We start from the raw sequence: 26,084 nt of genomic DNA, 5'->3' as shown, positions 1-26,084 counted from the left end.
ACACTACTATAGCCTCAGCCATACCAAAAGCGCATGACCCAACGTGGTACTTACCAGACATAATGCTCAAACACCCACTACATCAGATGGCCATTGAACAAGCTTTAAAGGAATACATATCAATTAATAATACAACAGACATCTCCCCAATAACACTGTGGGAAGCTCATAAGCCTGTCTTGCGTGGTACAATACAAAGACAAATGGCACTATTTAAACGGGAACGCAAAAATCTAGCAAAAAAACTAGAACTCAATTTTAATGCAGCCTACATATCATTTCAAGATAATCCATCTCAGAGTACAAAATCTCATCTGGAAAAATCTAGATTGGAATACGATCTATTTCTCACTGAGTCAGTTGATAAATCCCTCAAACGCTCCAAACACAATTTCTACATGAATACAAACAAACCAGGTACATATTTGGCTCGAGCATTAAATTCAACTAACAAATCTTTCAAACCAATACGTTTGAAATTATCAAAAAATGTTTACACTTGTAATCCAGTTAAAATAGTCCATAAATTTCACTCACATCTCGCAACTTTATACAAGACAAACAATGAATTTAATCCTACAGAGGCTGAATCCTTCTTCTCAAAAATAACCTTACCTGAGTTATCTCAGAATCAAAAAAGCAGTTTGGATGAGCCTTTAACTATAGATGAAGTTGCTAACGCCATAAAAGGCCTAAAACTTAACAAAAGACCAGGCCCAGACGGCTACTCGGCTTTATACTATAAAACATTCTCAGAAATACTCTCTCCCATTCTCACTGAAACTTTTAACAAACTTCTAGATGGACATTCTTTTCGGCAAGAAACACTAATGGCAATTGTTTGTATGATCCCAAAACCCCTTTCTGATGATACTTCCTGTGTGAATTATCGGCCTATCTCTCTGTTAAACCTCGATATTAAATTATTAGCAAAAATAATAGCAAAACGCCTCAATAGCATTATAGGAAAATTAATACATAGAGATCAAGTAGGCTTCATGCCAAATAGACAGGCAGGCGATAATATACGCAGGGCAGTGTTATTGGCACATATTGCTAAAAAACGGAAAATCCCTTTATATTTTCTATCTCTCGATATTAAGAGGGCATTTGACACAGTATCCTGGCAATATATGCAATATTCATTACAAAAATGGGGTTTTGGACCCCACTTTTTAACATGGATCAAAGCATTATATAATAAACCCAAAGCCTATATAAAATATGCTGGATACAAATCTGAAGCCTTTAATATCGAAAGAGGTACCCGACAGGGTTGCCCTTTATCTCCCTTATTATTTGCCCTTATACTCGAACCCATGGCCCAATACATCAGAACAAACCAAACTATAACTGGCATTGAAGTAGGAGGTATTACACACAAATTATGTATATTTGTGTCACGAAGATCCTGCCAGTAACCGGCGTCCCAGGCGCACGGGAACCCGGCCACGGGTCCCATTGCGCATGCGCGCGCGTTCACGGGTGCGGTCACGCACGGGCACGCGCACTCCCGCTGGTGTCCGGCGGGCTATTTAAACCTGCCTGTCACACTCCATCCCTGCTGTCTGCTCTACAGCGTTCTGTGAGTGTTACCTGATCTGATCTGTGTTTCCTGTTATCTGACCCGGCTTCCTGTTTGACGATCCTGCTATCTGCCTGCACCAGACTCTCTTGGCTTGCCTGACCATCCCTCTGCATTACCCCTGGTACCTCTGCTGTCCGAACGTTACTGACCACCGGCTTGTTGACCCTCCGCTGTGTTTCATCAGCTTCCAGTCTGCTATTACCTGCTGTTGTTCCTGGTTCCAGTCCAGCTTCCAGTCTGCTATTACCTGCTGTTGTTCCTGGCTCCAGTCCAGCGTTCCAGGCTACCTTCTGCTGTGTTCCAGCCCAGCGTTCCAGGCTACCTTCTGCTGTGTTCCAGTCCAGCGTTCCAGGCTACCTTCTGCTGTGTTCCAGCCCAGCGTTCCAGGCTACCTTCTGCTGTGTTCCAGCCCAGCGTTCCAGGCTACCTTCTGCTGTGTTCCAGTCCAGTGTTCCAGGCTATCTTCTGCTGTTGTTCCAGTCCAGCTTCCAGTCTGCTATTATCTGCTGTTGTTCCTGGTTCCAGTCCTGCATTCCAGTCTCTGTCCTCAGTCTACTCCTCAGGCTACTGAACTCCAGAGGGTGCCACCACTACTGGACCTTCAGCAACTGTTGATCCTGCCAGGCACCCATACCACTCTTCACTCCTGGCCCTCTGTCTCCATTCCAGGGGAACGGGAGTGGGAGCTGTAAGGGAGGTCTTTTCCTGCACTTCAGGCTCACAACCTACCAGGTACGTGACAGTAGCAGACAGCCATGTCTGAGCCTGAGCAGGGAACGTCTCCCATGGAGGAACTCTGTGCACACCTAGCAGGATTGACTGAAGCAGTCAAAAATCTGCAGCAAGGATACACCAGACTGGAGGAACGAGTGTTAACCCTGTCTAACCCCATTGGGGCTCAGGGAGCTTCCTCTGCTCCTGCTCCTTCAGTTGGGCCTTCCTCAACGGTGGTGATGCTCCCTCCGGAACCTAAGGTTCCCACACCTGAGCGTTTCTTTGGAGACCGCCATAAGTTCAGAGCCTTCCGCAATTCCTGCGAACTATTTTTTGCTCTTCAGCCACGTACCTTTTCCCTGGAGGCTACAAAGGTGGGCTACGTGATTTCTCTGCTCTCTGGTGACCCCCAAACCTGGGCCCATTGCCTCTTAGAGCAAAAGGACATATCTCTGACCAACCTCTCCACTTTCTTTGACGCACTAGGCCAGTTATATGATGACGCCCAGCTATCTGTAACTGCAGAAGCGGCTCTACACACCCTTCAACAAGGTCGCAGAGCAGCAGAGGATTATGTGACTGAATTCAGGAAGTGGAGTGCGGATACTAACTGGAACGATGCGGCTCTCCGTTATCAATTTCGGTTGGGACTTTCTGATCCTCTGAAGGATGAACTGGCCAGGGTGGGTACACCACAGACTTTAAATGCTTTAATCGATCTAGCTATCCAGATCGATCGACGCCTACGAGAGCGCAGGTCGGAGAGAGCTATGGGGTCTTCTCGTCCAACTTGGGTTACCCCTAAGGTTCCACATCAGCCATCATCAACACCACCTACCTCCACGCTTAACTTACCTGAGCCAATGCAACTGGGTGCCTTGCGACCTTCACTCACCCCAGAGGAACGACAACGTCGTCGTGCAAATAACTTGTGCCTGTATTGTGGGGAGCCCAGGCACTACGTCAGGAACTGTCCTCTCAAACTCCGTAAGTGTTTATCCCTATCTACTGACTATGTGACATCTCTGGTTAAAAAATACCACTCACCTTGCTCTTCCTCTTCTGCTACAGCTTCCAGGGAAGGATCTACAAATCACTGCCATTATTGATTCAGGAGCTTGCAGCTGTTTCATGGACTCTCATTTTGCCATCCAACACCAAATACCCTTGTCACCTAAAGCCCATAGACTTTCTATCCATCTAGCTGATGGGACCGCTATCAAATCTGGACCTGTCACCCAAGAGACTATGCCAATACCCGTTTTCGTTTCCAACGGGCATCAGGAACAGCTGCGCCTAGACATTATCGCTTCACCCCTGTTCCCCATAATACTTGGCATGCCATGGTTACAGGCCCATAATCCGGACATAAATTGGATCACGGGTGAGGTGACCTTTCCCTCTCCTTACTGCCAACAGTTTTGCAGAACCCAGAACATCCAGGAGAACTCTACTCTGTTATGCCTAGATACAGATCCTAGCCTGCTTCAATCCATTCCTTCCGCCTATCATGATTTCCTGGACGTATTTAGTAAACAGAGGGCAGAGGTGTTACCCCCTCACCGGGCCTATGACTGTCCCATTGAGTTACTTCCTGGTGCTGAAATTCCTTTTGGAAGAATATTTCCCCTGACTGAGGTGGAGCAAGGGGCATTGAAGGAATACATTGATGAAAACCTCAAAAGAGGCTTCATTCGTCTATCCACGTCCCCCGCAGGTGCAGGCATCTTCTTCGTGCAGAAAAAAGATAAAACCCTCAGGCCGTGTGTGGATTACCGCGAACTAAACAAGATTACTGTGAAGAATCGGTACCCTCTCCCCTTAGTACCAGAGTTGTTTCAGAGACTGGGGACGGCTACCATATTCACCAAACTTGATCTCCGTGGGGCCTACAATTTAGTTCGTATCAGGGATGGAGACGAATGGAAGACCGCTTTTCGTACCCGTTATGGGCATTTTGAGTACCTCGTGATGCCTTTCGGCCTGTGTAATGCCCCTGCCACATTTCAATACTTTATTAATGATGTGTTACGTGACTTTCTAGACCTGTTTGTCATCGTCTATTTAGATGACATATTGATTTTCTCTTGTTCCCTTGAATCCCATCGCAGGCACTTCAGAAGTGTATTGGGCCGACTTCGACAACACGGTCTATATGCAAAGGCTGAAAAATGTGAATTCGAACAGGAAAGTATTCCATTTTTAGGGTTGGTCATCTCCAGTAAGGGCATTAAAATGGACCCCCAGAAGGTCACGGGTGTTCTAGATTGGCCAGTCCCGACTGATAAGAAAGGAATCCAGCGATTCGTTGGATTCGCTAATTTTTACCGCAAATTTATTAAGGGGTTCTCAGCTATCATTGCACCCATCACACAGCTTACCAAACAGGGTACACGCTTCCATTGGTCGGCCGAGGCTCAAAGGGCTTTTGAGACTCTCAAGGGCCTTTTTACCTCCGCCTCTGTACTGAAGCATCCAGATTCCTCTCTGCCATTTATTCTAGAAGTGGATGCATCTGAAATTGCTGTAGGAGCAGTATTATCCCAAAGACAAGGAACCAAAGCCCTGCTGCATCCTGTGGCTTTCTTTTCTCGTAAATTATCCACGGCAGAGAGAAATTATGATGTAGGTGACAGAGAGTTGTTGGCAATCAAATCAGCATTGGAGGAGTGGCGCTATCTGTTGGAGGGTGCCGCTCATCCAGTTCTAATCTTTACAGATCATAAGAACCTGGAGTATTTGAGGTCTGCAAAGAGGTTGAAACCACGTCAGGCCAGGTGGGCTCTCTTTTTCTCCAGGTTCTCCTTCCATGTCACTTACCGTCCTGGCTCCAAGAATACCAAACCTGACGCCCTATCTAGGATGTTCCACAAACCTCAAGAGATTTCCCCTCCAGACACCATTTTGTCTCCAGGGAACTTTCTTCTACTTCAGGGAAACCTGCTTTCCCAGATTAAACAGGCCTCCGCAGAAATAGAATCTTCCATTAAGACAGAACTCCAGGTTAAGGATGGGTTATTGTGGCATGAGATAGGATCTTTATACCTGAAACACTACGAGTTCCAGTACTAGAGCTCTGTCACGATCATGCGCTGGCTGGGCATTTTGGTGTGGCTAAGACCACTGATTTGGTTCAGCGCACCTTCTGGTGGCCTCAGCTGCGCAAAGATTGTAAGGAGTTTGTAGAGTCCTGTACCACCTGCCTTAGGAACAAAGGGCACAAAACAAAGGCATGGGGTCTACTAAAACCCTTGCCTGTCCCAGATAGACCCTGGAAAATGCTCTCAATAGATTTTATTGTAGAACTACCCCCGGCCGGGGGCTTCACTTCAATCTTTGTCATAGTGGACCGGTTGTCGAAGATGGCGCACTTTGTTCCAATGAAGGGTACTCCTTCAGCTACAGAAACAGCACAAGCATTCATTAAAGAGGTCGTCAGGCTCCATGGGGTACCAGTTAACATCGTTTCAGATCGGGGGGTACAATTTACCTCTAGATTCTGGAGGGCTTTGTGTAAAACCTTGGACATTGAACTCTAATTTTCCTCGGCTTATCACCCCCAGACTAATGGGCAAACAGAAAGAACAAACCAGACCCTTGAACAATATTTGCGCTGTTTTTCTTCCTTTGCCCAAGATAATTGGATTGCTGTTTTACCATTGGCCGAATTCGCCTATAACAATTCCATTCATTCTGCTATCAAGCAAACTCCGTTTTTTGCGAATTATGGTTTCCACCCCTCATTTTTACCAAACTCTCTCCAGAATGCACAGTACTCGCAGTCCAGGAGAAATTGGATTTTTTTACCTCTAACAACCAAGTTTTACAGGACACCATGACCAGAACCCAGGAGTAAAACAAAGCAACCTTCGATAAAAAGAGGCGAGGTGAGCTCTTACTTGCACCTGGGGATCAGGTATGGTTGTCCACCATAAACCTCAGGTTGGCCTGCCCTTCCAAGAAATTGGGTCCCCAATTTCTTGGACCATTCCCTGTTAAACGGAGAATTAATGAAGTTGCATATGAACTTGAACTCCCGGATTCACTAAAGGTACATCCAGTTTTTCACGTGTCCTTGCTTAAACCATCTATTACTAACCCATTTCCAGGTCGAAGTACGGATCCTCCTGATCCAATCCTGGTAGATGGGGAAGAGGAATTCGAGGTGGAGGCTATCATGGACCACAGGAAAAGAGGTAACCAAAACCAATTCTTAATAAAGTGGAAGGGGTCTGGCCCAGAGGAGAATTCTTGGGAACCAGAGGATAATATTCATGCTGAAGACCTGTTACAAGCCTTTAAAACAGCTCATCCAGAGAAATTTTTTCAAAGGGGCATCCGGAGGCTGCCCCTTGGGGGGGGGGCAATGTCACGAAGATCCTGCCAGTAACCGGCGTCAGGGGCGCACGGGAACCCGGCCACGGGTCCCATTGCGCATGCGCGCGCGTTCACGGGTGCGGTCACGCACGGGCACGCGCACTCCCGCTGGTGTCCGGCGGGCTATTTAAACCTGCCTGTCACACTCCATCCCTGCTGTCTGCTCTACAGTGTTCTGTGAGTGTTACCTGATCTGATCTGTGTTTCCTGTTATCTGACCCGGCTTCCTGTTTGACGATCCTGCTATCTGCTGCACCAGACTCTCTTGGCTTGCCTGACCATCCCTCTGCATTACCCCTGGTACCTCTGCTGTCCGAACGTTACTGACCACCGGCTTGTTGACCCTCCGCTGTGTTTCATCAGCTTCCAGTCTGCTATTACCTGCTGTTGTTCCTGGTTCCAGTCCAGCTTCCAGTCTGCTATTACCTGCTGTTGTTCCTGGCTCCAGTCCAGCATTCCAGGCTACCTTCTGCTGTGTTCCAGCCCAGCGTTCCAGGCTACCTTCTGCTGTGTTCCAGTCCAGCGTTCCAGGCTACCTTCTGCTGTGTTCCAGCCCAGCGTTCCAGGCTACCTTCTGCTGTGTTCCAGCCCAGCGTTCCAGGCTACCTTCTGCTGTGTTCCAGTCCAGTGTTCCAGGCTATCTTCTGCTGTTGTTCCAGTCCAGCTTCCAGTCTGCTATTATCTGCTGTTGTTCCTGGTTCCAGTCCTGCATTCCAGTCTCTGTCCTCAGTCTACTCCTCAGGCTACTGACTCCAGAGGGTGCCACCACTACTGGACCTTCAGCAACTGTTGATCCTGCCAGGCACACATACCACTCTTCACTCCTGGCCCTCTGTCTCCATTCCAGGGGAACGGGAGTGGGAGCTGTAAGGGAGGTCTTTTCCTGCACTTCAGGCTCACAACCTACCAGGTACGTGACAATTTGCAGACGATATATTAATTTTTCTATCATCACCACAGGTCTCTGGTCCTAACTTAATACCAGCTCTTGATGGATTTGCAGCCCTATCCGGCCTTATGATTAATCCTAAGAAATGCCTAGTGCTTAATATTTCACTCACAAACATGGAATTGATCCCGGCTAGGGCTGCACTGCCATTCACATGGGCAGAAAAATCAATCCCATATCTTGGAATTCATTTAACAGCAACTCATTCTGACTTATTCTCAACCAATTATCCTCCTGTATTAAGACAGATCACAAATCTAATAAAACAATGGTCGCAACTTCCTTTATCCTGGATAGGGAAGATTAATGCAATCAAAATGACTATTCTACCCAAATTGCTTTATCTATTCAGAGTCCTCCCTATTCCAATTCCTTCCTATTTTTTGAGAACAGTACAAAAAAGAGCAACTTCGTTTATATGGGGCTCTTCTAAACCACGTATACCTATACACACACTACATCTTCCCAAAAATAAAGGAGGCCTGGGATACCCTAATTTTACTAACTACTACAGAGCAGCACATTTGGACAGTCTGTCCAAATACCATGCAAAACAGGAAATCCCATTATGGGTATTTATAGAGGCTTCAGAAAATGACCCTCTATTAATATCAAATTTATTATGGCTTGATCCTAAAGACCGCTTTAAATTTCATAATCCCATAATTAAACACTTCTTATCTCTCTGGGATAAACTAAAAACCAAATATCAGTTACAATCTCCACACAATCCTCTCCTTTCTTTTATCAGAAATCCGGCCTTTTATCCGGCATGGATCTACCCAAATTCTTTTAAAGCTTGGACAACATCAGGCATTCAGACACTAAATGACTTCATAGCATCTAAATCATTCCTTTCATTCCCATCGCTTAGAGAAAAATATGATCTTCCAAGCTCTGAGATATTTAGATATCTCCAAATCAAAAATTTCTATACACCATTCCTAAAGGGGGATACACCATTATCCCAATTATCCATTTTTGAATCAATCTGTACAAAAGATCCATTTGCTAAAGGTACAATTTCATCACTTTATAATCAATTATATGGAGTAGCAAATCTTAATAGACCCTCTTACGTTCAGAGGTGGGAGGAGGACCTGGGACGAACTTTAGAAGACACGGACTGGTCTAACATATGGCTCACATCTAAGTCATCTTCACCCAACATCTTAGCACTGGAGACAAATTATAAAGTCCTAACTCGCTGGTACCTTGTACCCGCTAGAGTGGCAAAATATTCACCTAATACCTCAGCTCTTTGTTTTCGAGGATGCCCAGAAATAGGCACATATTTACACATATGGTGGACGTGCCCAGTAATCCAAACCTTCTGGAAGGAAGTCTTCGTGATTGCATCTAAAATATTTAAAAAAATAATACAACCAGATCCATATTTAACTTTACTTAATCTAAAACCGGAATGGTTAACACTCTCTCAATTCAAACTTATGATCCAACTAATAACGGCTGCAAAACAAACAGTGGCCAAGGCATGGAAATCTCCTACATTGGTACTAGCAGAAACAATTCACAGAATGAATAATACAATGTCCCATGCTAAGATGGTAGCCATCGATCAAAATCAAATTCCAAAGTTTGAAAAACTTTGGCATCCTTGGATAAAACAACAGTTCCTGTCAAACTTCAATGACTCTGTCCTGTTGCCATGGTAACAGATTAAATGACTTACAGAGACACCCATTCTAAGGCTTCAAAGAGAACTAAAAAGAATAATAAACTGACAAGCGGGACAACCTTGTGGACTATACCTCTACCTTTCAACCCTTTTTCTTCTTTCTCTTTCCTTTTCTCCACCTTACGATTAAAGCTCATTATCAGAATTTATTTGACCTATATACACTCTACTTGTAAACAATATGTATAGTAGGTATAAATCATTTAAATACCTAAAAAAGTAACTAAGGAAATGATATATATCTTTAATTTAGGTTTACGTGAACCCAATGTTTAATATTTGAAATTTCATGATATTTACCTATATAAACCCTACTGTAAAACAATGAGCTTACTTTATAGATCCTTGTAAACTTACTTTATGTATCTTTATAACATTGTATACTCAATAAACTTCTTTTGACAAGGAAAACTGGCTACAGAAGGTGGTGATAAATGGGGCGTACTCTGAATGGTCCGGGGTGGAAAGTGGGGTCCCCCAGGGTTCTGTCCTGGGACCAATCCTATTTAATTTATTCATAAACGACCTGGAGGATGGGATAAACAGCTAAATCTCTGTATTTGCGAACGATACTAAGTTAAGCAGGGCAATAGCTTCTCCGCAGGATGTGGAAACTTTGCAAGAAGATCTGAACAAATTAATGGGGTGGGCAATTACATGGCAAATAAGATTTAATGTAGAATAATGTTAAATCATGCATTTGGGTGGGAAAAATATGAATGCAATCTACTCACTAGGCGGAGATCCTCTGGGGGATTCTAGGATGGAAAAGGACCTGGGGGTCCTAGTAGATGACAGGCTCAGCAATGGCATGCAATGCCAAGCTGCTGCAAGCAAAGCAAACAAAATATTGGCATGCATTAAAAAGGGAATTTAAGCGGGATTCCGGACAGCTAAAAAAATGTTTTGAAGTCAGTAGCTATAAACACTGTAGCTGCTGACTTTAAATAAGTAGACTTACCTGTCCTGGGTGCTCGTGATGTTGGCCGCCCGAGGCCGACCCGTCCGTCGGCTCTCGGGTCCCGGCACCGCCATCCTAGGTAAGGGAAACAGGCAGTGGAGCCTTGTGGCTTCACTGCCAGTTTCCTACTGCGCACGCGCCAGCGGCGCGGCGATCTGTGAATGGCCCCATGGTTTTCTGGGAACACACACAGTTCCCAGAAGGCAACGGGGCTGCTCAGCTAGGAGAAGAACACATCGCAGAATAGGAAGTGGCAGATTACCTGAATGTTTTTAAACTTACCTGAACTGCAACAGGTAAGTTTAAAAACATTTTTTTTTCAAATGTATTTTTTTTTAATTTTTTTAGGATTTTTGGTGAAATTTTTTTTTTCAGGGTGGCCCTCCACTCCAGAGATAAAACATTAATTCTCCCACTCTACAAGACTCTGGTCCGGCCACACCTGGAGTATGCTGTCCAGTTTTGGGCACCAGTCCTCTGGAAGGATGTGTTGGAACTGGAGAGAGTCCAAAGAAGGGCAACAAAACTGATAAAGGGACTGGCGGACCTTAGTTATGAGGAAAGATTATGAGCACTGAACTTATTCTCTCTGGAGAAGAGACGCTTGAGAGGGGATATGATTTCAATGTACAAATACCGTACTGGTGACCCCACAATAGGGATAAAGCTATTCCGTGAAAGGGAATTTAATAAGACACGCGGTCATTCACTAAAATTAGAAGAAAAGCGGTATAACCTTAAACTGCGTAGAGGCTTCTTAACTGTAAGAGCGGTTAGGATGTGGAACTCTCTTCCACAGACAGTGGTTCAGCGGGGACCATTGATAATTTAAAAAAACTGATATATAGGCCCCTGAATGACCACAACATACAGGGATATACAATGTAATACTGACATAAAATCACACACATAGGTTGGACTTGATGGACTTGTGTCTTTTTTCAACCTCGCCTACTATGTAACTATGTAATCCCATATGTGTTGGAATTACAATGGGAAACAAAACTAGCAACTGCTCCAAGGGGGCAATCCCAAATAATGAGCACGTCGTCAATATAGCGCCCATAATATACTAGATGCCTAACAAAGGGGTTCTTGGACCAGATGTTTTGTTTCTCCCAGAACCCTATAAACAGATTGGCATAGCACGGTGCAAAGTGAGCACCCATAGCTGTGCCAGATATTTGTCTGAAGGATGATCCATTGAACTGAAAATAGTTCCTCTCTAGGGAAAAACAGGTGCAAGAATAAATAGTCTTTTTGGGGATGTCTCTACCAGCTTTGCACAGCTAGAGAGTGACATTTTTGCCCATTCTTCTTTGTAAAATAACTCAAAGTCTGTCAGATTGGATCTTCTTCCATGTTTGCTGTGTCACCCACATGGCTTCTCGCAAACAGCAAACAGGACTTCTTATGGCTTTCTCTCAACAATGGCTTTCTTCTTGCCACTCTTCCATAAAGGCCAGATTTGTGGAGTGCAGGACTAATAGTTGTCCTGTGAACAGATTCTCCCACCTGAGCTGTGGATCTCTGCAGCTCCTCTAGAGTTACCATGGGCCTCTTGGCTGCTTCTCTGATTAAAGCTCTCCTTGCCCGGCCTCTCAGTTTAGGTGGACGGCCATGTCTTGGTAGGTTTGCAGTTGTGCCATACTCTTTCCATTTTCGGATGATAGATTGAACAGTGCTCCATGAGATGTTCAAAGCTTGGGATATTTGTTTATAACCTAACCCTGCTTTAAACTTCTCCACAACTTTATCCCTGGCCTGTCTGGTGTGTTCCTTGGCCTTCATAATGCTGTTTGTTCATGAAGGTTCTCTAACAAACCTATAAGGGCTTCACAGAACACCTGTATTTATACTGAGATTAAATTACACACAGGTGGACTCTATTTACTAATTAGGTGAATTCTGAAGGCAATTTGTTCCACTAGATTTTAGTTAGGGGTATCAGAGTAAAGGGGGCTGAATAAAAATGCACGCCACACTTTTCACATATTTATTTGTAAAAAAATGTGAAAACCATTTATCATTTTTCTTCCACTTCACAATTATGTGCCACTTTATGTTGTTCTATCACACAAAATCCCAATAAAATACATTTACGTTTTTGGTTTTACCATGACAAAATGTAGAAAATGTCAAGGGGTATGAATACTTTTTCAAGGCACTGTATATATACAGTATACTGTATATATGTGTATGTATTTCTTTCCTCACCTGGATCTTGTAGAGATATCTCTCTGTATTCTGGACTCCTCATGGATGGATGGTCCCATGTCACTCTGACTCTGAATTGTGGGTTCTCACAAAGATTTCCAGGGATTGTACACTGAGTGGTGACAGTAAATGTGCCATCTGGATTATCACTGATTGCCTCCATTGATTGCTTCTTCTCTTGGGTTGGTCCATATAGCCAAGTGACATTTATACCTTTTGGGAAAAAGCTGGAAAGGCTGAAAGATGCCACTATATCACCTGAGTCATTAATGGGTAGTTGTATGGACTGCTGGATTTCGGGCTTAGCTGTAAAGAGAAAAATTTAATTAACTATAAACAACCACACCCCATGTGAAAACAATAATATGAAAAACGTGTATAGCTGCTGTAATAAACACCAAAGTGTCAGAAATTGGACAAATACAATATATCAAAACTAGCACTCGCACTTAATTTAAAAAATGTAAATGACAGCCAATAAAAGTCCTAAAAAACATAGTGTGTTTTAAAATACCGATGTACTTTAGTAACACAAATATGTGCTACACTCCACCGTGTCCAAAGCAAACTCTCTGCACTCACCAGATTGATTTGACCTCTTGTGAAAACAAGAAAGTCAAAATGTGCCTGCTGATGTAATAATACCATTCCATTGTAGCTCTCGCTGCATTTTTAGGGTTGTCGTCCTGCTGGAAGGTGAACCCTGCCCCAGTTTTAAGTCTTTTGCAGACTCCAACAGGTTTTCTTCTAAGATTGCCCTGTATTTGGCTCCATCCATCTTCCCGTCAACTCTGACCAGCTTCCCTGTACCTGCTGAATAAATGCATTCCCACAACATGATGCTGCCACCACCATGTTTCACAGTGGGGATGTACAGGGTGATGTGCAGTGTTAGTTTTCCGCCACACATAGCGTTTTGCTTTTAGGTCAAAAAGTTAAATTTTGGTCTCATCTGACCAGAACACCTTCTTCCACATGTTTGCTGTGTCCCCCACATGGCTTCTCGCAAACAGCAAACAGGACTTCTTATGGCTTTCTCTCAACAATGACTTTCTTCTTGCCACTCTTCCATAAAGGCCGCTGGAAGTGCCGCTGGTTCCACAGTGTGCGTTTCCAACAAAAGCAGAATTGACAGTCCCACCCTGTGTGTTTACACGTTTATTCATAGATGTGCAACATCCTCAGCAGCAGGAAGTCACATCCATCACCTTCCAACAGCCAACAACTAAACAATGGAACCACCCACTGTACCCAAATCATTATTGGCCAATGGCCATCTTAACACCAATGGAGCATTATTAATATGCCAATAACCATATATAAAAACCACTATATTTTCAAAAACTCATTAATATTTGCCAGCTAAGAAACGTAATGGTGCTTAAGCATGTATAAGTCAAAGTAAATACCTACTGTACTCTAATATCGCTTTTATCCCGGTGATAAAATATATGTATCTTGTGGAATAATAGAAATATAGCAAAAAATATAAAAAATATATAAAATAATGACCAATGCTCCATTGTTGTCTAAAAACTAGAATACATATTCTATATAATTGTGTTTATTTTATATCCCCCTAAAAAATTACCTCATAAAACTGGTAGAACACAAATTAATAATTAGATAAAAAGCAATTCAAATCAATATTAATGTTTAACCGCTTGCCGACCAGCCGCAGTTATTACACTGCGGCAAGGTGGCGCGATCCTGCAAATCGCCGTAGGTGCACATCGGCTCAGGAACTCGCTTCTGTGGGCCAGCAAGGGAGCCAATCAGCAGGTTCGGCGAACTCGATGTCTGCCGGCCACACTCAATCCTTCCCCGCAGTGACAGAACGAGGATCTGCCTGTGTAAACAAGGTAGATCTCTGTTCTGACAGGGGAGATCACACAGATCCTGTCTTTCTGCTAAGCAGGAAGATGGATCTGTGTTTGCCCAGTCACTCAGTCCCCCATACAGTTAGAAAACACCCGCAGGGATCACATTTAACCTCTTGATTGCCCCTGATGATAACCCCTTCCCTGCCAGTGTCATTAGTACAATACCAGTGCATATTTTTAGCACTGATCACTGTAATAATGTCACTGGTTCCCAAAAAAGTGTCAAAAATGTCAGGTGTCCAATCTGTCTGCCGCAATGCTGCAGTCATGCTAAAAATCACTGATCGCCGCCATTACTAGTAAAAAAAAATAATAATAAATATGACATAAATCTATCCCCTATTTTGAAGACGCGAACCTATCAATATACGCTTATTGCGATTTTTTTACCAAAAATATGTAGCAGAATACATATTGGCCTAAACTGATGAATAAATTTTGTTTTTTTTTTAATTTTTTTTAGAAATGTTTTATAGCAGAAAGTAAAAAATGGTGTTTTTCTTTGAAATTTGTCAATCTTTTTTTGTTTATAGCGCAAAAAATAAAAACCACAGAGGTGATCAACTACACCAAAAGAAAGCTCTATTTGTGGGTAAAAGGGACATCAATTTTTTATTGAATACAGCATCGCACGACCTGGCAATTTTCAGTTAAAGTGACGCAGTGCCGTATCGCAAAAAAATGGCCTGGTCAGGAAGTGGGTAAATCCTTCCGGGGCTGAAGTGGTTAAACCATCACTATTTAAAGTGCATAGCTCATATATCCATCAGGTTTTGTTTTCAGACACAGCCTTTATCATTTCAGTCCCTCTTCAGTGCCTTTGTCATATCAGTGGGACTAGAAAAAATATCAGCATCAGCTTCCGCTGGCAAAATGGATGGCAAATGGATGTGGACTTGAAAAAAAACGTGTTTCTCTCAGACATTTTGTTCCTTCAACATTGAAGCCAGACATGGTCCTGTGGTCCACAACAACAAAGCTGGAATATGTCGTGGACCTGATATTACCGTGGAAAGATGGTGTTGAAGAGCTTACAAGGAAAAAAAGGCCAAGCTGCTCAGAATGTCAGGAAGTACAAGATTTTCCCTGTATAAGTGGAATGCAGCATCTACAATCCTAATTCTTCTGAAGAAAAAAAAGGCAGCAATTGAATTTGGATTAAAAAGTAAAGAACTGAGTGTGGTGTACCTGGGACACCAGTTATCATGTTTGAGCCGTCTGGAGGTGTAGTGAGTTCATCACTGAAACATTAAAGAGGAGGGCCCACTTGATGTCTCCAATGATGAACCTACCTTCCCCCCTTTTTTACCACTCCAATCCCAACATCAAGAGTACCAACTTACAGTAGGAATCGAAACATCAAGCCCTATTAGTTCTATCAATGTGGCATCAGCCTCTCCTAAAGAAAGATCTGGAACTGCAAAATGCGTGGAGAAGCTCTCCACCAGCCACACTGCCTTATTTTTGTTTTGTCAGGGCTGGTCTCTCAGTCCTTCCTTCTCTGTGCTCAGGTTGCTCAGCTGCTGGTTAAATGCCAATACTCATCGTTCCACAGTGGCTCACCTGTTGATCATCTCCTGCTCGTCGGTCAAGCCCACAGCCAGCCCCTTCTGGCTATTTAAACTGCCTGGTTCATTTCTTCAATGCCTTTGCCTTGGTCAAAATATCTAGAGACTCTCTGCTGTGTTCCTGTTGAAGGCTTGCCTGGCTGACATCCCTTCTGGTTCCTGATCCTGTCTGCTGCCTTTGACTACGTTGATCTCAGGCTTCCTGATTTCCTGGCTTGTACTGACTACCCGATTTGGCTACCGAACCCTGGCTATGCTTTGACTACATTTACCAGTTGTACCATTTTTACCATTTTATTAAAAGCTGTGATTTTTACTGCATTTTCTGTCTCTGTCTGTTTCATGGTTCCTGACATGTTTATAGGTACTTGAGTAGGTATCAGCTTATTTCCCATAACAGTTTATCAATTAGATCTAGAGCTATGTAGGGAATACATACATGACATAAACACGCTTTGCTAATATGAGTGCTCTGTCCCTATTATTTTTTTTGGTGATACCTATATTTGCTCATTTTTTTTACCCTCTCCCAGAAGCTGTGGCTTATTTGTAGATGGGTGTTTGGTACTACATATGGTTTGGTTTTAAATGTTTTTTTAATCAATGTATGGGATATGTGCTCCTAGGGATATATCTTTTTGTGATTGAATAAAGTATACTTATTATTGTACAGTTTAACCCCTCTCCGCCACCTGTACACATATGTGGCCTCACTGAAGTGGGTTGTCTTCCGTGAGGCTGCATATATGTATACCTGTGTTTGTGCTGGGAGCACGCTGCTCTTACCGAGAGCTTTAAGTCTTGTACTAATGATGGGGAACCAGGACTCCCGGTTCCTCAATCACCTGATCACTGTGATAGCCTCCTATTGATTAGTACAGTGATCAGTCACTGTGCAGCCTGCCTATGTGCTTTTTTTCTCCTCTGAATGGAGAGAACAATGCATTGTATCTTCCTCTCCTTGCCAGGAGAGAAAGACAAACAAAAGAATGTAAAAAAAAAAAAGCTAGTTCAAGACTTGATCTAGGTCTAAAGGTCGGTATATTTTGGAAAGGGTTTTTAAATTAGTATCAGTCAGTGTCAGTGTGGCCCTACAATGAGTACACACAACAAATAATATACACATATGTGATATTGCTGCAATCATCAGGAGCATTTATTTGGGGTTGTTCTTTGTTAGTAAGTTATGGTATCAGCAAGAAGTATACAGCTAAATTTATTTATTTATTTTTTGTAATATTTTGCGTCGGTTTTCCTTTGACAATAAAAAAATAAAAATCAGGAGATATCTATTACCATTTACCACCAAAGGAAAGCTTAATTTGCCCTGAAAAAAACAAGGTATAAGCTGCCTGGATACACAAAGTAGTTGCAATGAGATTCAGTTTTACTAACGCATGTCAAAGTAGCAAAAATTGTGTTCAGGCATTAAACATTTGTTTTACCCTCCATCTCCATAATGATGCATATCTATGTTTTGGGGAAAGGTGCAATTAATAAAGTCTTCATGTTTTTTTTTTTTCTAAGTGTTGTAGAAAATATTTCAAAATTTCTGACACATTTGGCATACCACAAGCAGCTGGGTTTTAGAGGTTCACATTTTGATTACTTCATTTTTTTTTTTTTTTATGGGAATTTATTTTTTTCGGTTATACAAGTGTTTATTTACAGTGGAGATATCAAATTAACCATGTCAGCTCCAAAAGGTTTCACCCCCTTCATGACCAGGCCATATTTTGCTATTTAGCCCTTTGCAACTTTAACTGGCAATTGTGTGGGTATGCAACAATGTACACAAACAAAATATATATAATTTTTTTCACACAAATAGAGCTTTCCTTTTGGTGATCTTTGATCGCCACTGTGTTTTTCATTTTTGCGATATAAACGAAAAAAGACCAAACATTTTGGGAAAAAAAATATATATATTTTATACTTTCTGCTATAAAACATATCCAATAAAAAAAATCTAATTTCTTCATAAATTATTGTCAAAATGTATTCTGCTGCATGTCTTTGGTGAAAAAAAATTCTCAATTAGTGTTTATTGGTTTGCATGGAATTTTTTTTTTACACTACTAATAGTGATGATCAGCAACTTATAATGGAACTGTGATAGTGCGGTGGGCAATCTGATGCTAAGTGATGCTGGGGGAGGAACTGACTAGCTGCCGCTGACTTCACCAGTGACACTAATACAGTAATCAATGCAATAATATACACTGAAAAGAAGGAGTAATCCAATCACCAGCTATAGTGCATGTATAGAAGAGCACACGGCACCACGTGATAAGGTTATCTGCTTACCAGATGACTGCAAGAGATTTCTGGTTCCCCTCATAGATTAAAAAGCAGCAATATCCAGATAGTATTCTCCCTCAATCAGCTTCTCCAAGAACTCACACCAGAAGCAAGGCTTTCAATATCGTGATCAACAGACGCTGATCACACACTCCTGCTGCCTCTCTGCTGATGTCAGTTATACTTTCACAAGAATTGTTTTTCTGATATGAAAGATTTATAAAGTGTGCCACATCCCAAGTAAATTGAAATAAAGAGGAAGCCCTGGGGGTCGGATTTTTAAGGCACTATCAACACACACTAGTGCTTTAGTGTTAGAATTCAGTTTTAGGCAAATTTATTCAGGCCTGTGGTTCCTGCCAGCACCACAGGAACCACAGCACTAGTGTGTGTTGATAGTGCAGTTTTTTTTTTACAGTTTTTGATGGGAGTTGGTGGCAGAGGAGGGCAGTATGATGGGAGGGGTGGCAGTGGAGGGCAGTATGATGGGAGGGGGTGCCAGTGGAGGGCAGTATGATGGGAGGGGTGGCAGTGGAGGGCAGTATGATGGGGTGGAGGGCAGTATGATGGGAGGGGTGGCAGTGGAAGGCAGTATGATGGGAGGGGAGGCAGTGGAAGGCAGTATGATGGGAGGGGAGGCAGTGGAGGGCAGTGTGATGAGGTGGAGGGCAGTATGATATGAGGAGGCAGTAGTGGAGGGCAGTATGATGGGAGGGGGGTTAGTGGAGGACAGTATGATGGGAGGGATGGCAGTGGAGGGCAGTATGAAGGAAGGGGTGGTAGTGGAGGGCAGTATGATGGGAGGGGTGGTAGTGGAGGGCAGTATAATGGGAGGGATGGTAGTGGAGGGCAGTATAATGGGAGGGGGTTAGTGGAGGGCAGTATGATGGGAGGGGTGGTAGTGGAGGGCAGTATGATGGGAGGGAGAGCAGCATGATGGGAGGGGTGGTAGTGGAGGGCAGTATGATGGGAGAGGTGGTAGTGGAGGGCAGTATAATGGGAGCGGTGGTAGTGGAGGGCAGTATGATGGGAGGGGTGGTAGTGAAGGGCAGTATAATGGGAGGGGGTTAGTGGAGGGCAGTATAATAGGAGGGGTGGCAGAGGAGGGCAGTATAATGGGAGGGGGCAGTGGAGGGCAGTATTAATGGGAGGGGGCAGTATGATGGGAGGGGGTGGTAGTGGAGGGCAGTACAATGGAGGGGTTAGTGAAGGGCAGTATAATGGGAGGGGGTTAGTGGAGGGCAGTATAATAGGAGGGGTGGCAGAGGAGGGCAGTATAATGGGAGGGGGCAGTGGAGGGCAGTATTAATGGGAGGGGGCAGTATGATGGGAGGGGTGGCAGTGGAGGGCAGTATAATGGGAGGGGGCAGTATGATGGGAGGGAGTGGTAGTGAAGGGCAGTATAATGGGGGGGTTAGTGGAGGGCAGTATAATAGGAGTGGTGGCAGTGGAGGGCAGTATAATAGGAAGGGGTGGCAGTGGAGGGCAGTATAATGGGAGGGGGCAGTATGATGGGAGGGAGTGGTAGTGAAGGGCAGTATAATGGGGTGGTAGTGGAGGGCAGTATAATAGGAGGGCTGGTAGTGGAGGGCAGTATAATAGGAGGGGTGGCAGTGGAGAGCAGTATAATAAGAGGGGTGGCAGTGGAGAGCAGTATAATAAGAGGGGTGGCAGTGGAGGGCAGTATAATAGGAGGGGTGGCAGTGGAGGGCAGTATAATGGGAGTTGGTAGTATGATGGGAGGGGTGGCAGTGGAGGGCAATATAATGGGGGGGGGTTAGTGGAGGGCAGTATAATAGGAGGGGTGGCAGTGGAGGGCAGTATAATGGGGGGGTTAGTGGAGGGCAGTATAATAGGAGAAGTGGCAGTGGAGGGCAGTATAATGGGAGGGGAGGCAGTGGAGGGCAGTATTATGGGGGGGTTAGTGGAGGTCAGTATAATAGGAGGGTGGCAGTGCAGGGCGGTGTAATAGAAGGGGTGGAAGTGGAGGGCAGTATAATGGGAGGGGGCAGTATGATGGGAGGGGCGGCAGTGAAGGGCAGTATAATGGGGGGTTAGGGAAGGGCAGTATAATTGGAGGGGGGGCAGTATGATGGGAGGGGTTGGCAGTGGAGGGCAGTATAATGGGGGGTTTTTGGAGGGAAGTATAATAGGAGGGGTGGCAGTGGAGGGCAGTATAATAGGAGGGGGGGCAGTATGATGGGATTGGGGCAATATGATGGGAGGGGTGGTAGTGGAGGACAGTGTAATGGGGGGTTAGTGGATGGCAGTTTAATAGGAGGGGTGGCAGTGGAGGTCAGTATAATAGGAGGGGGGGGCAGTATGACGGGATTGGGGCAGTATTATGGGAGGGATTGGCAGTGGAGGACAGTGTAATGGGGGGGTTATTGGAGGGAAGTATAATAGGAGGGGTGGCAGTGGAGGGCAGTATAATAGGAGGGGGGGCAGTATGATGGGATTGGGGCAATATGATGGGAGGGGAGGTAGTGGAGGACAGTGTAATGGGGGGGTTAGTGGATGGCAGTTTAATAGGAGGGGTGGCAGTGGAGGTCAGTATAATAGGAGGGGTGGGGCAGTATGATGGGAGGGGTGGCAGTGGAAGGCAGTATGATGAGGTGGAGGGCAGTATGATATGAGGAGGCAGTAGTGGAGGGCAGTATGATGGGAGGGGGGTTAGTGGAGGGCAGTATGAAGGAAGGAGTGGTAGTGGAGGGCAGTATGATGGGAGGGGTGGTAGTGGAGGGCAGTATAATGGGAGGGATGGTAGTGGAGGGCAGTATAATGGGAGGGGGTTAGTGGAGGGCAGTATGATGGGAGGGGTGGTAGTGGAGGGCAGTATGATGGAAGGGAGAGCAGCATGATGGGAGGGGTGGTAGTGGAGGGCAGTATAATGGGAGCCGTGGTAGTGGAGGGCAGTATGATGGGAAGGGTGGTAGTGAAGGGCAGTATAATGGGAGGGGGTTAGTAGAGGGCAGTATAATAGGAGGGGTGGCAGAGGAGGGCAGTATAATGGGAGGGGGCAGTGGAGGGCAGTATTAATGGGAGGGGGCAGTATGATGGGAGAGGGTGGTAGTGGAGGGCAGTACAATGGGGGGTTAGTGGAGGGCAGTATAATAGGAGGGGTGGCAGTGGAGGGCAGTATAATGGGAGGGGGCAGTATGATGGGAGGGAGTGGTAGTGAAGGGCAGTATAATGGGGTGGTAGTGGAAGGCAGTATAATAGGAGGGCTGGTAGTGGAGGGCAGTATAATAGGAGGGGTGGCAGTGGAGAGCAGTATAATAAGAGGGGTGGCAGTGGAGAGCAGTATAATAAGAGGGGTGGCAGTGGAGGGCAGTATAATAGGAGGGGTGGCAGTGGAGGGCAGTATAATGGGAGTTGGCAGTATGATGGGAGGGGGTGGCAGTGGAGGGCAATATAATGGGGGGGTTAGTGGAGGGCGGTATAATAGGAGGGGTGGCAGTGGAGGGCAGTATAATGGGGGGGTTAGTGGAGGGCAGTATAATAGGAGAAGTGGCAGTGGAGGGCAGTATAATGGGAGGGGAGGCAGTGGAGGGCAGTAATATGGGGGGGTTAGTGGAGGTCAGTATAATAGAAGGGGTGGCAATGGAGGGCGGTGTAATAGAAGGGGTGGAAGTGGAGGGCAGTATAATGGGAGGGGGCAGTATGATGGTAGGGGGTGGCAGTGGAGGGCAGTATAATGAGGGGGTTAGTGGAGGGCAGTATGATGGGGGGGTTAGTGGAGGGCAGTATAGTAGGAGGAGTGGCAGTGGAGGGCAGTATAATTGGAAGGGGGCAGTATGATGGGAGGGGTTGGCAGTGGAGGGCAGTATAATGGGGGGTTAGTGGAGGGCAGTATAATAGGAGTGGTGGCAGTGGAGGGCAGTATAATGGGAAGGGGTGGCAGTGGAGGGCAGTATAATTGGAGGGGGCAGTATGATGGGAGGTGTGGCAATGGAGGGCAGTATAATGGGGGGGGTTACTGGAGGGCAGTATGATAGGAGGGTGGCAGTGGAGGGCAGTATAATAGGAGGGGTGGCAGTGGAGAGCAGTATAATGGGAGGGGGCAGTATGATGGGAGGGGCGGCAGTGAAGGGCAGTATAATGGGGGGGTTGGTGGAGGGCAGTATGATGGGGGGTTAGCGAAGGGCAGTATAATTGGAGGGGGGGCAGTATGATGGGAGGGGTTGGCAGTGGAGGGCAGTATAATGGGGGGGTTATTGGAGGGAAGTATAATAGGAGGGGTGGCAGTGGAGGGCAGTATAATAGGAGGGGGGGGCAGTATGATGGGATTGGGGCAATATGATGGGAGGGGTGGTAGTGGAGGACAGTGTAATGGGGGGGTTAGTGGATGGCAGTTTAATAGGAGGGGTGGCAGTGGAGGTCAGTATAATAGGAGGGGGGGGCAGTATGACGGGATTGGGGCAGTATTATGGGAGGGGTTGGCAGTGGAGGACAGTGTAATGGAAGGGTTAGTGGATGGCAGTTTAATAGGAGTGTCGAGTGTCAGGTCACCAGACCCCTGGTTGGAATCCCACTTTTTAGTTCTGAATGGCCGTTCAATACTAGGACTGTTAACTCTTTATCTGGACACTGGAATAATTATAGATCCTACTACCTCAGTACTGCCCTATTACCATCATCTGATTAAAATTTCCAGAAAATCATCAAATACACATTCTGTGTGGGGGACTGTCGGCAGCCTCAATTTATATTGCCTTAATGATTTGGGTCTTTATACAACGGCACTACTAAATTTGGGATTTAGGAAGTAGGACGGCACCAGCACTTTTTCCCTCAATTCTCTCTATTCTCCAATTGTCTCAGCCCTTCCCTGACCTCCTCCAAATTTGAACCTTAGCCCCACCTAGCATCATTAGTTTTTTGTATGGCCCCATTATGTCCAATTGGCTAAGAGTCAAGAAGGACTGAGACAATTGCTCGGATTAGGCTAGCAGGATTATTGTTATATGTAAGTCTTGTTTGTTTGCCTATGTCCACAAGATTTGTAGCTACTGGCCATAATTTTTGCAATACTATTAATAATGTGCACCTTATGTTTTATAATTAAATAAACTGTAATGCTTTTTATAGATTCATTGTATCCCTGATGATTCTGTTGCATTAAGTAACCCCTTTCAGGGCCCGTCTCTAAACGGGCTGGTTTACCATACCCTTTTCCCCCTCCTTTCCCTTTTTGGTGTCTATACATGTATATGGTTACAGCAACAGTACCTTAATTGGTACAGGGTAAAGTATCGGTCATTTTTATACATGACCAGATACAGGTGAAAACTCGCGCTTTCCCATTCCCCCCAACCCTTCCCCCACACCCCTTTGTGACATAATAGGAGGGGTGGCAGTGGAGGGCAGTATAATAGGAGGGGGGGCAGTATGATGGGGTTGGGGCAGTATGATGGGAGGGGTTGGCAGTGGAGGACAGTATAATGGGGGGTTATTGGAGGGCAGTATAATAGGAGGTGTGGCAGTGGAGGGCAGTATAATAGGAGGGGGGGCAGTATGATGGGATTGGGGCAGTATGATAGGAGGGGTGGTAGTGGAGGACAGTGTAATGGGGGGGTTAGTGGATGGCAGTATAATAGGAGGGGTGGCAGTAGAGGGCAGTATGATGGGATTGTGGCAGTATGATGGGAGGGGTGGTAGTGGAGGGCAATATAATGGGGTGGTAGTGGAGGGCAGTATAATGGGGGGTAGTGGAGGGCAGTATGGGGGGACTGTACAGCATGACTGGAGGGGGGCAGTGTATGGAGAGTGACCATGAGCATAATCAGAGTCAGGGCAGTGCAGGGAGCATTTCTCCTACCTTTCTTCCAGCGCAGGAACAGCCTTCAGGGAAGACCCGGAGTCAGGGGCGGAGCTTAGGCGCAAGGAGGGTTCCTCCTCCGGCTCGCACTGAATGCTGGGGCTCCACTCTCCTCCTCGTTGTGAGGTCACTGGTTGTTAGACACCAGGCAGGCCATGCCTAGCAACCAGTTGTTTTGGCAGTGAGCCAGGCAGCGTCTGGGGGTGAAATGAAGTGGCCTTGGCCAGAACTGGTACAACGGGCAGTGAGGGACAGCGGCAGTGCACCGGCAATTATTAGGGGGCATCAGAATGGCCAATGGGGCAATTCCGGGACATTGTATTGTTCCGGAATGAAGGTGCCTGGGACGCGGGACAGACCTCCCACAGCGGGACTTTCACAGGCAATCCGGGACGGTTGGGAGGTATGTAGTACTATGAACAAGCAAGAAAAAAAATCAGTTCTGATTGCACACATATAGGGGGTCAGCATTAAACATGCATACATACATGTAAACACACACATATATATATATATATATATATATATATAAATGCACACACATATAAACATATGCACACACACGCACACACACACGTACATACAGATAGCCTTTTAAAAATCGGCAGTGCTTTACCTTACCTCTTCCTGCTGGATACTGCACTGTAGTATACTTACCAAGTGTCCCGAATTTCCCGGGACATTAACGGGATTTGGACCTTTTTCACGATTTTAGCATTTCCCAGTAAATGTCCCGGGAAATTCTTTTTTTCCCATTGTCTCCGCTGGCTGCCATTTTCCCAAAGAACAAGAGGCGGAGCTGGTGTAACGTCGATGAGTGCCTCCCGTCAGACAATGCCTCCTACGTTACGTCACTCCAGCTGATTTCCCAATCAGCTGGCGTGACGTCAGACTGCACATGCGCAGTTCGTCGGATGCATTTTCCAACGGGAGGCAAGCCACGGGGAGCGCGCTGGAGGAACAGAAAAGAAAGTGTCAGCGTGTAGGAGCGAGGCTCAGGAAAAGCGAGCGAAGCAATAGAAAAGTCATACATGAATAAGGCAGAGACAAGAGAGCAAAAGAGGAGATAATTAGAGCAGATAAAATAGATGAAAAAATTACAAGAAAACAGCAATAGAAAGGAGAGAACTGGAAAAAGGCAGAAATGGCAGAAACAAAGGGGAAAAAGGAAAAAAAATGAAAAAAAGGGCTGGGGACATCTGATGTAAGGGGGGGCTCCGCTGGGGACACCTGATGTAAGGGGGCACCGCTGGGGACACCTGATGTAAGGGGGGGCACCGCTGGGGACACCTGATGTAAGGGGGGGCTCCGCTGGGGACACCTGATGTAAGGGGGGGCTCCGCTGGGGACACCTGATGTAAGGGGGGCTCCGCTGGGGACATCTGATGTAAGGGGGGCTCCGCTGGGGGCACCTGATGCAAGGACGGACTCTGCTGGGACACCTGATGCAAGGATGGACGGCAGGTTAAATGCTCAGGGATCCCACTGATTCGGCATTATGGTGAGTTGAATGATTTCATTTTATATTACAATGTAATAATAGAAATAATGCACTTCAATCATTCCTGACACCATAACAACCATGGTACCGGGATGATTGAAGTGCTAACACCAGGTGTTTGGAGTATCTTTATCTGCTGATTGTTAAACTTTCTAGAATACAGGCATACCCCACTTTTAAGTACACAATGGGGTTTATTTACTAAGGCTGGAAAGTGCAAAATCAGGCTCACTTCTGCATAAAAACCAATGAGCTTCCAGGTTTTATTACCAAAGCTTAACCACTTGACGACCGCCTCACGCCGATGTACGTCGGCAAAGTGGCACGGACAGGCAAAATCACGTACAGGGTACGTGATTTGCCTTCCGCGGGTGGGGGGGTCCGATCGGACCCCCCCCCGGTGCCCGAGGCGGTCGTCTTTTGTCCAGCGGCGATCGGTGATGAGGGGGAGACCATCCGTTCGTGGCCCCCCCCTCGCGATCGCCGCCGGCCAATCGAATCATTC

General features: G+C 45.6%; 1 protein-coding gene across 1 annotated transcript in view; it reads right to left on the bottom strand.

The window, feature by feature from the left end:
- The window catches only part of LOC141147985 (uncharacterized), a 691,676-nt gene that overhangs the window by 589,801 nt on the left and 75,791 nt on the right, over positions 1–26,084 (bottom strand). Inside the window, exon 9 of the mRNA XM_073635140.1 lies at positions 12,506–12,811. Within this exon, the coding sequence (XP_073491241.1) occupies positions 12,506–12,811 (306 nt within the window). The remainder of the gene's footprint in view (positions 1–12,505; positions 12,812–26,084) is intronic.

This window comes from Aquarana catesbeiana, linkage group LG06 (genome assembly GCF_042186555.1).
Source record: "Aquarana catesbeiana isolate 2022-GZ linkage group LG06, ASM4218655v1, whole genome shotgun sequence".
In the NCBI taxonomy this organism is placed as follows: Eukaryota; Metazoa; Chordata; class Amphibia; order Anura; family Ranidae; genus Aquarana; species Aquarana catesbeiana.
This window is presented reverse-complemented; position numbering and strand designations above follow the sequence as displayed.